This window comes from Balaenoptera borealis, assembly GCF_965194805.1.
Source record: "Balaenoptera borealis genome assembly, chromosome: 11".
Taxonomy (NCBI): Eukaryota; Metazoa; Chordata; class Mammalia; order Artiodactyla; family Balaenopteridae; genus Balaenoptera; species Balaenoptera borealis.
Window position 1 is genome coordinate 1895832 of NC_138868.1, and position 13504 is coordinate 1909335.

The following is a 13504-nucleotide window of genomic DNA, read 5'->3' on the forward strand; positions in this document are numbered from 1 at the left end:
ACGGCTGTTGTGTTTCTGATTGTGTAACAGGCCCCTGTGGAATCGCACATGTGTGCGCACACGGCACCCCCCTCCCCCAGACCCCCGCAGCCGCCCCTCCAGTGCCCTGAAAAGGCTTTGAAATGACCGCTTAGGGCGATGCGGTTGAGCCCTCAGCCACGGCCTGTCCTCGCCTGCCCCCCAGCTGCCCCCCCGGCGTGGCCCTCAGCAGAAGGGGACCTCCCCACCCCTGGAAACGCGAGGGCCCTGTGCTGAGGTGGACGTGGAACGTGAGTGGCCGCCGGGCGTCGCGATGAGACGGGAGCGTGGCCACAACCCGCGCCCTCTGACAGGAGCCAGGCCGCTGGGCAGGGCGGTGGCCTGCGTGACCCCCGAGCTCGGCTGGACCCGGGCCGTCCCACTGCCCGCCCTGCAGGGCTGTCAGAGCGGAATGCGTGGCCAGTGCCGGGGGTGCCACTGCCACCTCGGGGTGCGGTGCAGCGGGGCTTTTGGGGACCGGCCAAGATGGGCCTGAAGCACCTTCGGCCAGGGGGCTCCCCAGGCACCCCCGGGGCCTCCAGGATGGAACGTGTTTCTGTCTGCGCGGGGAGGTCTGGGTCCCTGAGCGCGGCCGTCGGGTGAGCGAGGGTGGAAGACCCCCCGTCTTTATGGCGCGCTGCTCTCGGCGGAGCCGTCACACGCCTTCCCGGGGGAGCGGGACCCCGTCCCTGTGCCCAAGCTGTGCCCTCACCTGCGTCGTCCTGGGTTTCGGGGAGAGGCCCCGAGGAGAGGGTGCGGGCTGAACCCTGGTGGTCGCTGCCCGGCCGGTGGCCTCCCCGCAGACGCTGAGCAGAGTGGCCGCGAGAGCGGTGCCTTGCAGGCTTGGGAGGGGCTGGCGGCGTGGGCGGTCCGGACGGGTGCAGTGTCCCCCCGTGGTCTCCCCCAGCTAGCTTGGAGTTGGTCGTCTCCTGGGGCAGCCTATCCCTGCTGCCTCTGGGGCCGACTTCGGGCAGCTGGACCACGGCCCTCAGAGCCCTCGCCCCGTGCGTCCTGGTGCACTCCTGGCAGTGGGGGTGGCCGTGCCTGCTCCCAGCTCACGTCAGAGGCCCCCCCCCACCCTCGGGAGGCTCCTTTCTGCCTGGCATTGTTGGCATGCAGTCTGGTGGAGGGGTGGGTACGTGGAGAGCTGCCTGGTGTCCTGGCCCATTGGAAGCCCCGTAGGGCCTTGGCTGAGCCCATGCGGGTGGGATGTCGCAGGGCAGGGCAAGGAGGAAAAGAAGGGCATGAAAGGATCTCACTGCTTGATAGACCCTGGAGTCCTACATGGAGGAGGTGGCACTGAGAATTCTTTCCACTGAGCTCCTGAGTTCAACCTAAAACATTCATTATGTCAATCAGTCATTCAACAAACACTCATGTACCAGGCCCCATACGGGGCCTTCAAAGGGGGACATCGGCAGATGGGCCTCTGCCTGGGGAGCCTTCGCTCTATCAGGGGACAAGAGTGGGCAGCAGGTGGTCAGTGGTCTGATGAGAGTGGGGCAGGGCCCACAGGGCCCAGCTGTGGCATCAGAAGGCCCCCTGCAGGGAAGCCCAGGAAAGTGGGTTTGGAGTTCAGACTTCATTGGAGAGTCCTCAGCTTGGGAGGGGGCTGGTGGGATTTGCATTTTCCCAGGATCGCCCCGGCTGCCCAGTGGACACTGAAAGGCTGGGGCAGGGAGACCAGTGGGGTGTGGGCTGAAGATTCCGGTGCAGTCCTGGTGGCCCCCCGGTGGTGGTGGCCCCCAGGCAGTGGAGGCCTGGCCTGTAGAGAGGTGCTGTGTGCACAGGCACAATGTGAGGGCCCAGCCGGAGCACGAGGTGTGAGGTCCCGTGTCTCCGGGGTCCCCAGCCCAGTTCACTTTCAGAAGAAGTGTCAGCTGAAACCCCACAAGGCCGTGGAAGGCCTCCGTCTAGCTACAGGGATCACATCGCCCGAGTGAACCTTGTAAAGGAATGAGACTCGGTGCCGCTGAACAAGCCCCGTGGAAGGTTCGGAGTTGGGGCGGGGGGAGGCTGGGTGGGGGGCGGCCCATGGAAGCCCTGGTCAGGAGGCCTGGCCTGGACCCTGCCCGGCACGTGGTGGGGAGACGGGGTGGGGGGCTGCTGTGGTCGCGGGTGAGAAGTGCGGGGGTCCCTGGGGGGCCGAGCCTCACCTGGGCCGGGTTGACTGCCACTCCCGGCTCCTTTCGCTCCCTGGCGCGATGCGGTTTGGATGGTGCAGTGCCGAGTGGTGACCTCGGAAGGACACGTCTGCGTGCTAATCCCCGGAGCCTGTGACCTTATTTGGAAAGAGGGTCTTTGCAGACATAGTGGCAAGATGAGCAGGAAACTCTAAATGTATCTTGGACTGTTTTAAAAATTGTGACACTAACATACGTTTTTACCAGATACCTGATGTTGATTTTTGAAAACTCACTAAAGATTCACTAATAGATATCATCATCCTAAGTAATTTATTTGTTTATTAAAACCCTTTATATGTTATAGAGGCTGAATGATGGCCCCCAAAGATGTCAGGCCCCCTGGAACTTGCGAACGTGACCTTACGTAGAAAAAGCGTCTTGGCAGGGGTGATAAGTTAAGGGTCTTGAGAGGGGGGATGATCCTGGATACCAGGGGGAAGGGGGCCCAAATCCAGTGACAAGCATCCTCATAAGAGAGACTGAGGGATGCGGCCATGAGCCCAGGATGCCTGGGGCCCCCAGAAGCTGGAAGAGGTCCAGTCCCGCTACCCCCCCACCCCGTCTGCCCAGGACAGCCCCCCCGCACCCCATGGTTCAGCCTTGGATGTGGCGTTCCCGCTTGGAGGACCCTGGCACGAAGGGCTGGGCCTGGCCCTTGGCAATGGGGTCCCCTGCCCAAGGGGGAGGCTCAGTCCTTGCCTTGAAGCTGGAGCTGGGCAGGGGGCCCCGGGGCTGGCCGGCCTGGGCTTACTGTCCCTGTGGCCCTGGCCGTGTCCCTGCTGTCCCAGAGCCTTGGGGTCCCCTTGCCTCTTGCTGTACCATCCAGGGCCCTCTCAGGGCTGGGCAGCATGGGCGGGAGGGGCAGCCCCACAGCCTGGAGCCGGGACCCGCCTCGCCCGTGGCCTCGGTCTCCTGGTGGGAGGTGATATGACACCTTCCACGCGGGGTGTGGTGGGGAGCTTGTGCGTAGCGCCCGGCACCTGGGCCCGAGGTGTGAGCTGCGACGTGCCCGGCCCAGCCCCACCCCGAGCAGTGCTGCACGTGGGCTGGACCAGCGGGGCGCGGGGTCTTGGCATCCTGTTGGGCAGTGTTGCCCCCAACCCCGGGGACAGCCCTGGTGGGACCTGAGGTTGCCTCCCCCTGGGGGTCCAGTGCCCCGGGGTGTCCATGTCCAGGCGCTGGCTCACCAGCCCGGGGCCCAAGCGGGGGTACCTGTCCTCTTGTTTGTTCGGAGGTGTTTGGAATCTTTCAGGGTGACTTTTGTACAAAGAGGAGCCCCTCCGATACGGCTGGGGTTTGAACGTCAGCACCTAATCTGTTAAATCACGCGTTCCGAGTTCGGCCTTGAGCTTTCGGCCGCTGGACAAGCCCTTTGTTATCGGCCCGAAGGTCCGGGCAGGGTGGGCGGGTTTTTGAACCTCACTCATTTATAGCCTTTGTCAAACACCGGCAGCCGTCCAGGGCTTGTGTAGAAAAGTCGTTTACTTAGTTTCCTTTTTTTTAACTTTAAAAAAATTGTGTGAAGATACATGTGACATAAAATTTATTCTGTAACCATTTCTAAGTGCACGGCTCAGTGGCATTAAGCACAGTCACATTGCTGTGCAACCCTCGCTCCGTTCATCCCCAGAACTTCATATTCCCAAATTGACACACTCTGTCCCCATTAAACACTCACTTCCCTTCCCCTCCCCCAGCCCCTGGCCCCCAGCATCCTATTTTCTGTGTCTGTGGAGTTGATGACTCTCAAAGGCACCTCATAGGAGCAGAATCGTGCTGGACCAACAAAACTTTTCAAAGTACGTAATTTCTATACATTGAATAAATTGAGCACACGGACAACGGCACGTCTTACGTTCTCTGACTCGTTCCGGTGCTGCATTTCAGTGTCCCGGAATCTCAGCTTAGAGCCCAGGGAGCCCGAAGGCTGAGGTCTTTCACATCTGGGTTCTGAGGGCGCCTTGAACAGGCCACATTCCCTTTGCAGGTGAAGTGTGTGCTTCTTGTTCACATTTTCAGTGTCACTGGGAAATGTCCCAGTGTTGAAAGAGGCTTCCCTGTGGGCGGGAGAGACCGTCACGGTTAGACTCACGTAGGTTCCCCAAGGGTCCGGCCCATCCCCTGCCTCTGCGGGGCACTGGCCTGGGTGAGCCCGCGGGTCCCAGGTGCTGGGGGCGGCCCAGCCCATTGCGGGGGTTGAAGGGGGTGCAGTCTACAGCCCCCCTCCTGCTCCCGGGAGCGCCCTCCCGCCGAGTCGCGGACCACGGCCCTGGCACGGCTCCTGCATTCTTCTGTGTTCCCAGGGCACCTGCTGCCACAGATCCTGAAATGATGTCCGATAACGTTCCGGACGTCCCTCGGGGCGGGGTCTGGTGGCCGCAGCGCCTGGGGCGGATCAGCCGTCAGGGCACAAGCAGGCCATTGTCCTCGGGCCAGGAGCTGCCTCACCCCTGGCTGCAGCCACCTCCCTCGGGCACTCACACGCCCTCCTGGGAAGTTGGATCGAGCAGCACTGGGGGCCGGAGGGGCCTCTTCTCCCCCGCAGCCCTGCTCCCCACGCCCCATGCAGAGAACAGGGCGGTTTCCTTCTTTCCCTGGACCTCGGTCTCCCAGCTCCTGGGGGTCTGTGGCTGCCGGGTTTTGGGGCCTTGGGAGGCGAGCTGGGACGGACAGGTGGTGGCCAGCCCTGCAGAGGCAGGAGGTCAGGCGCCTCAGGCTGCTGCGAGCCCCCCAAGGGCAGGGACCCTATCTTGGCATCGCTGAGGCCCCGGGGCCCACGCAGGACAGGTTGGAGGGTACAAAAATCACCTCTGTTAAGGGATTCTTCCTGAAACTAGCGCGACGTACGCGAATAGTCGAAGAGCTGTTTAGCCTTCAGAATACAGCAAGGCTGAAACTAGCAAAGTGTGTCGGGGTAATGACACCAAACCCCCGGAGCTCCGGAGAAAGTCGTCTGCAGCCGGGTCCCCGGGGAGGCGCTCCTGCACCTCTGAGCGGAGCTCCGGGTGAGGGCACCCGCCCTGCTGTTACTCTCCCTGCAGGCCTGTCCACAGCCCCAGGCAGGGCTGCTCTGGCCAGAACCTTCCTCCTTGGCAAGGCTCAGTCACCCTTCCCCCGGCCCCCGGAGCACGGCCAGACACAGGACAGCGCGTAGAAGAGGTCTCCCGGCAGCCGTGGTACCTGCAGCCCATTCAGGACGCTCCCCGGGCCTCGCCCGGGGTCTCTGTGCCGCTGCCTGGCACGCAGTTCTAACGAGCCCTCGCTTTGCTTTCCGTCCGAGGTCATCCTAACAGCGACAATAAACGGTCGGTTGCCACCCTGGCAGCAAGAGGCGTACGGGGACGGGCCTTGTCGCAGAGTGGCGGCGGCCTCCTAGGCCCCAGAGCATAGCCAGCCGCCGTCCGGCGGCATGCAGCACCCCCCACGATGCGCCGCTTTGGGCTCTGCCTGCTTCGTCTGCCTTGGGAGACAGGAAACAGCAGGGAATTCAGGACTTTTCGAGCACTTCCTGGCCGTGGAGGCTGGGGAGGCCTGGGCAGCGGGGCCCAAAGACCTGGGTCCAGACCTGGCCCGCGCCGGCCCCCTCCCCTCCCGGGCCTCACCTTCCTGGCTGCGGGTGGCTGCAGGCTTGGGGACGGTGGCGCGGGGCACAGGGCACGTGACTCAGAGCTGAGGCCGGTTTTATTGACGTGGGGACTGCGGGTCAGCACTGATGTTGGTGTCCTGACCTTGGAATCTGAGTGTGACCGTGTGTGGCAAGGGGGGCTTCGCAGGTGGGGCTAAGCGAAGGATCTGGATCTGGGGGATTGTCCCGGATCACCTGGCAGACCCTGGGTGTCATCGCAAATGTCCCTCAGAGGGGGGGCGGGTCAGAGAGAGATGAGACCACGCGTGTCGTGCTCCCTGCCCCCACCCCCGGGCCTCGGCCTCGTCACCTCCGTGGTTTGACCACGTGAGGTTCACCCTCGGGAAGCGTGGAGCCCGAGCCCCGGTTTCCCCGTATGTAGCAACTGTGGCATCTGTCCTCGGACCGTTTCCTGTGGCCCAACGGGGAGTGGTTGAAGTATCCCCACGGGCCATGGGCGGGCGGGTTCTGCCCATCTTCTCAGGAGGAGAGGGCACGAGGTGGGACACTGGGCAGCCACAAGACTGACCCCTGAGTCCCTGCCCAGATGTCCACTGCCCTGAGAGGCAGTGGCCGCGGGCTGTGGCTCTGGCTGTGTCGATGGGGGAACTGAGGCCCAGGAGCAGCCTGGACCACGCTGCAGGCAGTGTGGCTTCTTTGTGTGGCCGCCTCTACACCCAGGGGGCCTGGGGGCAGGGGTGGGGTGGGCACCTCCCTCCCTGGGGACCTCACCTGCCCTGGTTTCTCTCGGCCGAGCCGGGCAGCGCGGCCCCGGGACTCACGGGGCTTCAGGGTGCGGGCCGGGGGCAGGTGAGCTCTGTGCCCGAGGGGCAGTCGGGCCAGCCGGGCACTCACTCTGCCAGCCAGGGTTCGCTTGTGTCCCCCTGAGATCGAAAGCTTCCTGAGGTGGGGGCCCAGGGTCTCAGTCACCACACAAGGGATGCCCTCGGGTCCCAGCAGGGAGGCAGGGCTGCATCTGTTAAAGGGCTTCCCTGGGGGCTGGGCGGGCCTGGACACCCTTCCAAGCCGGCAGGCGGGTCCGCAGTCGGGCAGAGTGGAGGGTGGGCATGCAGAGTCCTGGGGGGTGGCACCGGGTATACAGACTCGGGAGGCTTGATGCGGCCTTGGGCCCTGGGGCGCTGGTGTCGGGACGGGAGGCCCCAGGCCGGGCGAGGGCTGCGGCTACCGGGGTCCTGCTGGGAGCCACTGCGGGACTCGGGGCTGCGTTCAGACTGTGCTTCGGGTCCAGCGTCCTGGTGGGGGCTGGTGTGAGCCGGGCTGTACCCCGCCGAGAGGAGGGCGGGGCGCAGAGGAAGGGCCAGCATGGGAGGGACGAAGGAGGGAGCTGGGAACTCGATGGAGGCGCACCTGAGCAGGTGCGGGCTGAGTACCTGCCGGGGGTGCAGCGGGGGTGGCACCCCACAGCCCTCCTCTGGGGCCTCATGGTCTTGGGGGTGGACGACGCAGAAGGGGGCAAACAGGCCCCAGGCCCGGCGGTGATATGTGAGCATGAAGGACACGGGTGGAGGCACGTGGGGGTGAGTGTTGGGTCCCCTGTCTGCGGGTGAGGGTGCGGAGCTTGCAGGTGGGGCACCGGCATATGCAGAGGCCCCGAGGCAGGCGGGGGGGGGCATGCTGGGAAGGAGCTGGGGTCGGGGTCACCATGGTGTCATGCGGGGGTGATGTTGAGGGCTCACTCAGCGGCCGGGCAGGGTGGACTCTGGGGCCCAGGGTGGAGACCAGCCCTGTGGTCAGGACAAGAGACAAGGCTGACGAGGGGGCAGGGTGCAGAGGGGTGGCTGGGACCCGGCTCTGCGGGTCCAGCTGACCCAGCCCGTGTGAGGCACCAGGAGAGAGGTGGAGACCAGAGCTGTTAGAGGGAACCCCGAGAGCTGCGGGAGAGCAGCCGGGTCTTGGGGTGCGCTCCCCAGGCAGGGAGGAGCATCTGGGCGGCCCGGGTCCCGTCTCCCCAGGAAGTGTGGGCGGGGGCAGTGGGCTGTGTCGGGCAGCCTGTTCTCAGCGGGCTCTGAGGGGCCGGGAGGGAAGGTGGGCTGGGGTGGGGGGGAGATGCAGGGGGCTTCCTAGTGGGCACAGGGCAGGCATGTGGGGATGGGGGGGATGGAGTGAAAGCAACTGGGGACAGCAGGATCTCGGTGGGGAGAGGGCCAGGGCTCCTGGGTGCTGGCAGGGGGTCCGTGTCGCGGGCCCAGAGAGCTTTCTCCACATCTGCACCCCTGGGGCCACGCGAGGACCCCCCTGGAGCGTGTGCTTGGAGCCCCCGGATGACCCCGCTAGAGTTGTCCTCTTCCCAGGCAGGAGGAAGGCTGGGGGCTTGGCCTGGTTTCATCCAGGGATGTGGAGGGAAGGGCCCGGAGGGTCTGCCTTCAGGAAGCCTTTCTGGTTCGGGTGTGATCAGAGCAGCCCGTCTGTGCAGGGATGGGGCGGGAGGGGGGGATGGGAGGGGGGCTGAGCCTGGGAGCTGCCCCGGGGGCAGGGGCTGCCACCTTCCCTTTGTTCAGCCCCGTGGGCTCCACCTCTGGCCTCCCCCCACCCCCGCCCCCGGGATGGGGAGGGGAAAGCAGGCGCAGGGCTGGCGTCAGAGGAGCCTCCCGGCCGGGAGCCCAGGCTCTGGTGACACCGCAGGCTCTGGTGACACCCCACTAGCGGGTGCAGGAGACGGCCCCCTCCTGGCGCCTGTGCTGCCACCCCTGAGCCTCGTGCTGCCGGGGCGGCCACAGAGCCCTGCAGTGTCACCACTACGTGCAGGGCGTTCCCCTCCCCCAAGGGAGGCCCCTCCGGCCCCCGGCGGTCACCAGGCTGCTCTCTGCTCTGTGGATTTCCGTCCTGGACACCTTAGAGACAGGTGGTGGGCAGGGTCTGGTTCCCGGCGTGGGGTCCCAAGGTCCGTCCCACCGCACCGTAGCCTGGGTCGGAGCTCACCCCTTCGAGGCCGGGTGGCGTCACATGCCGTTGGCTGTGCCGCACTTTGTGCGCTGCTCACGGCTGGCGGTCAGGGCTGGCGGCCCTTGGAGCCCTCAGAGCCGGGGAGGGAAGGGCCTGGTCCCTCAGGCGGCAGGGGGCCCGCCTGCTCCCCGGGCCTGGGCCGTGTCTGGGGGCGAGGGGCGGGCAGCCTGGCGCGGGCGCTGACCGCGTGTCCTCCTGTCCGCAGCTTCCTCATCGTCCTGGTCTGCCTCATCTTCAGTGTGCTGTCCACCATTGAGCAGTATGTCGCCCTGGCCACGGGGACCCTCTTCTGGATGGTACGTAGCAGCGTGAGGGGCCCTGTGCTCTCATCCCCCCCACCCCCGGCGTGTGGACCAGGGGGCGGAGCCAGCTGCTCCTGGCCTCTCCCACCCACAGAACAGCCCTGTGCCGGAGCCCCCCTGCTGGCTGGCTCTGCAGGCTCGCCCTGATACCGGGAGACTAGAGGTGTGGGGACGCCCTACCCTGGCACCCTCACCTGCCAGGATGTGACCGTCAGGCTGAGAAGGCCGAAGAATGAGAGGACCACGGGCCTGGTGGTCTGGGAGAGCTTTCTGGAGGAGGGGGCTTCTGAGCTGGGCAAGGAAGGAAGGACAGGAGGACACGGGCACAAGGAGCCGGGGTTGTGGTCTGCTCGGCCTGCGCTGTGGCCCTGGGTCTGGCTGGTACTCGGACCCTGCAGGTGTCTCAGTCTCTGGCCAGGTTACCTCCCGCCCTGGCCAACTGATGGCTGCAAGCTTGGGTCCCCAAGTCCTCGTAACGTGGCCTTGAGGCAGTGCCTGTTTTATTTGCATGCCGTCGGCTCCACTTCTCCTTTGATGTTTCTGGATTTTGGTTCACAGGAGTTTCCCCCCTCAGGTTATAGAGAAGCAGCCACAGCTGCCTCTAGCACTTGTCCGGGTTAGTCGTGTGGTTTTAAACTGTTGATGGCAGTGGGCACATTCTGGCGTGAGGATCAGATTCACTCTCGCTCTGTCCCTCTCATCTGCCCCCTCTCAGCACCACTAACTCCAAAGTGTGTCTTTGCTCCCCAATTTGAGGAGCCATTTTTATTGTGAACCAGATGTCCAGATGCCAACGGCTCTACTCTGGGATCTCCCTGTTCTGTCCACGGCTGTTTGTCCATGCATCTTTCCCAGGGCCATGCTGCTTTGCTGATGTTTGCACTAAAATCTGTTTTACCATGTGGTTAATATCTGTGCCCAGCTCTTCTCTTTCAGGGGCAATTCTTGCTTGTTTGTTTGCTCTCCCCAGTGACCTTCACTATCAGCTTGTCTGCCTCCCAGAAAAAATCCGATGGTGTTTCATGAATGAATCTGGGGAGACCGACATCTCTCTGGGGTGGGGTCTTTCTGTCTACGGTCAAGGCGTGTCTGTTTTATCCAGGAGGGTTTTATGGTTTTGTAATGTGGGTTTTTAGACTGTTGTTGTTATTATTTTTAATATAATAATAGTTGTTCTTGTTAGTTGCCATCACAAATGGGATCTTCTCTTCCATTATGTTTCCTGGAGGTTATTTTGGTGTCTAGGAAAGCCTTTGCTCTAATCACTTGTACAGCCTGTGACCGCCTCTGTTTTGTTATTGTTTGCAGTAGTTTTTCCTCTGGTCCTTTAGAGTGTTCTGAATTTGGAATTGCCGCTGCTTGGTTTGGTTTAGCGTGCTGTTCAGGTGTGGACACTGGCATCTGTCAGTCACTCCGGCTTGCCGGGCCAGGGGTAAGGGGGCTCCCTGTGCTTCTCCTGAAGGAATGTGCCAGCCCGGGCAGAGAGGTGTGCATTTTCTCAGTTGGGGGGGGTCCTTCAAGTCCAATGAGAGGGCATGATTCTAAAGTGATGGTGTTGACTTTTGTCGGGTGTCTTTCCTGCCTCTGAGGAGGTGCTTGTGTCGGCGGATGTCCTTGCTTTCCCGGGATAACTGTCCCGGCATTTTGTTTTTACTGTCCTATTGGGTTATACTTTCTCATATAAAGGTAGGGACTTGCTTGAAAAGTAGGACGGCCGCCGTCCCAGCAAGACGGATGGCCTTTTGGGGTCATGGAGCTTTCTCCCATTCGCCTGGTCCTGAGGACCTATGGAAGTAACCCCGGTGCCAGCCAGGTCCGTGCCAAGGCCCCAGAGGCCGCAGCTCCTTGCAGAAGTGCACTCGGGCAGTATGGCGGCTGCCATTGGCCTGCAGAGAAATGTCCCCAAACCCCCGCTCTGGGCAGGCCCTGGGGCAGGCCAGGGGTCATCTCCCTGTGGGTGAGTGGTGAGCCGGAGATGCTTCTCTCTGCTGTGGGCATCCCGAGTGCCCTGGCCGGCTGTGTGTCTGCTTCCCAGGCGGGGGACTGTCCTTCCCTCTGGCCGGCCTCCTTCCCACCTCCCAGACTGCAGGGGAGGAGCTGTGGGGGGCAGGGAGAGAGTGGAGAAAGTTGGGGGGTGTCTCTGGTGCTTTGGGTTATCACAGGGTGATTTGAGCCCCTGCCCAGACCGCACAAAGCACGTCTGCTCTGCGGGTTGATCCTGGGGTCTCCTCGTGGCCAAGGTAACTGAGGGTTCAAGAGGCAGCGGCTGGAAGGGGCCGGGAAGACCTTGCTGGGCTGGGCCCAGATTCCAAGGCTGCCGTTCTACCAAATGTAAGTGCTGGTGGTGCTGGGCCCAGGGGCCTGGTCGGCCGCTCGCCCCCTGTGTAGGTCTCCTGGAGCCGTAACGAAATCCACAGCCCGGGCGGCTTAAACAACAGGATGTATTATCTCCTGGTCCTGGAGGCTGGAATGCCAGACCCAGGTGTGGGCAGGGCTGGCTCCTCCTGAGGCCTCTCTCCTCGGCGTGTAGACGGCTGTCTCCTCCCTGTGTCCTCACGGGGTTGTCCCTCTGTGTGTATCTGTGTCCTGACCTCCTCTTCTTCTTTTTTTTTTTTAAATCCAGGTTTTTCCAGAATTTTTTTTAAAATTAATTAATTTATTTTTGGCTGTGTTGGGTCTTCGTTTCTGTGCGAGGGCTTTCTCTAGTTGCGGCAAGTGGGGGCCACTCTTCATCGCGGTGCGTGGGCCTCTCACTGTCGCGGCCTCTCTTGTTGCGGAGCACAGGCTCCAGACGCGCAGGCTCAGTAGTTGTGGCTCACGGGCCCAGCCGCTCCGCGGCATGTGGGATCCTCCCAGACCAGGGCTCAAACCTGTGTCCCCTGCATTGGCAGGCAGATTCTCAACCACTGCGCCACCAGGGAAGCCCCCTGACCTCCTCTTCTTATAAGGACCCCAGTCCTGTGGGGTTAGGACCCACCCTAGTGACCTCATTTTACCTTCATCGCCTCTTTGAAGGCCCAGCTCCAAATACAGTCACATCCTGAGGACTTGGGGGTTAGGGCTTCCACATAGGGATTTGGCGGGGACACAGTTCAGCCCATAAGGCCCCCTGAGTGACTGGGGTCAGTTCCTCCTCTGCTGAGAGGTTCACTCTTAGGTTCTTAGCGGCTCCAACAACATTGAATTCTCCGGTTGATGTAAAGCATCCCAGGGACTCCCCCGCCCCCCACCCTGCCGCCCCGGGCCCTGCATCAGCACCGAGGGTCCTGAGTTCGGGTGCCAAATCCTTGTGCAGCTCAGGCAGGGCCTCTGGGTGCAGCTGGGATGGGCCGGGTGAAGCCCACGTAGACTCTCGGCCCGGGAATCGCCACTGATGTGTCAGCGCATCCCAGGCCCTGCGCTGGGGGTGGAAACCAGACCCTTGGTGGGGGGTCAGCCCAGGACCGTCCTGGGGTTGGGGGCAGACCCTGGCGGCCTCGGGCCTCGCCTGGTCCGGCCTCCACTCTCCCCTTGGCCTGGCCGGGAGCACCTCCCTCCCCAGACAGTGCTCTCACGTTCAGACAGGTCTCCTCGTGGCGGGTTTCATGGTGCTCGTGCGGTCCCGAGCCGGGGGAGGTGGCGGAGGGGCCCTGTCGCCTCCGGGCAGCCCCCGGCCCAGCAGCCCCCAGCCCCTGCCCGCCCACTCCCTGCTTAGCACCGGCCTCCACCCTCAGTCCCGGCATCTCTGAGGCCCGCGTGCCACCTGGTGGCCATTCTCTGAAGTGCAGGCACGGTTCCCCTCCTGAGGATGGGGGCTCGGCCCGAGCTGGGGGTGTGGTCCTGCCCCCTCGCCTCGAGCTGGGGATGCGGTCCTGCCCCCTCGCCCTCTGGGGCCTGGGATGCGTGTGCGAGCAAGCACCTCCCCTGCGCCAAGAAGAGGGCCCCCCCCAACTGTGGTCGCATCTCCCATCCCACCCTTTTGAGGGGAGAGACCCTGTGCCGCCTCCCTCGTCCACCCCCGTTCTCTCACATCAGCACCTTGCGCACTGCCACCTTCGTGTCCCCCCAGGAGCCCTCTCCACACAGCAGCTGTTGGTTGCGGGGACGACTTTCCAGAACAAAACTCTGACCGTTCTAGAAGCTCCCGGTGGCATTCAAGATCGGCTGGGCCTCTCAGGCCCCCAAATGCTGCTCACCCGGCACCAGCCCCGCATGTCTGTCCCCCCCCCGCCCCGCTGCTCCCTCCGCTCTGATGCACTGTTTGCTGACCCTTGGACACTCCCGGCCGCCTCGGGGCCCTTGCATGTGCTCTGCTCGGCATGTTACAGGACCGGCTTCTCCTCCGGTCAGGCCTCGACTTGGCTGTCACTGCTTCAGTACCCCCTCCCTAACCGCCTTCTGCGGGGTCCCCGTCCCTCCTGCGGCACACC

At 63.4% G+C, this 13504-nt stretch overlaps 1 protein-coding gene across 5 annotated transcripts in view; it reads left to right on the forward strand.

The window, feature by feature from the left end:
- The window catches only part of KCNQ1 (potassium voltage-gated channel subfamily Q member 1), a 349026-nt gene that overhangs the window by 46625 nt on the left and 288897 nt on the right, over nucleotides 1-13504 (forward strand). For all 5 annotated transcript variants that reach the window (XM_082342550.1, XM_082342549.1, XM_082342547.1 and 2 more), the window contains exon 2: nucleotides 8999-9089. In XM_082342550.1, the coding sequence (XP_082198676.1) occupies nucleotides 8999-9089 (91 nt within the window). The remainder of the gene's footprint in view (nucleotides 1-8998; nucleotides 9090-13504) is intronic.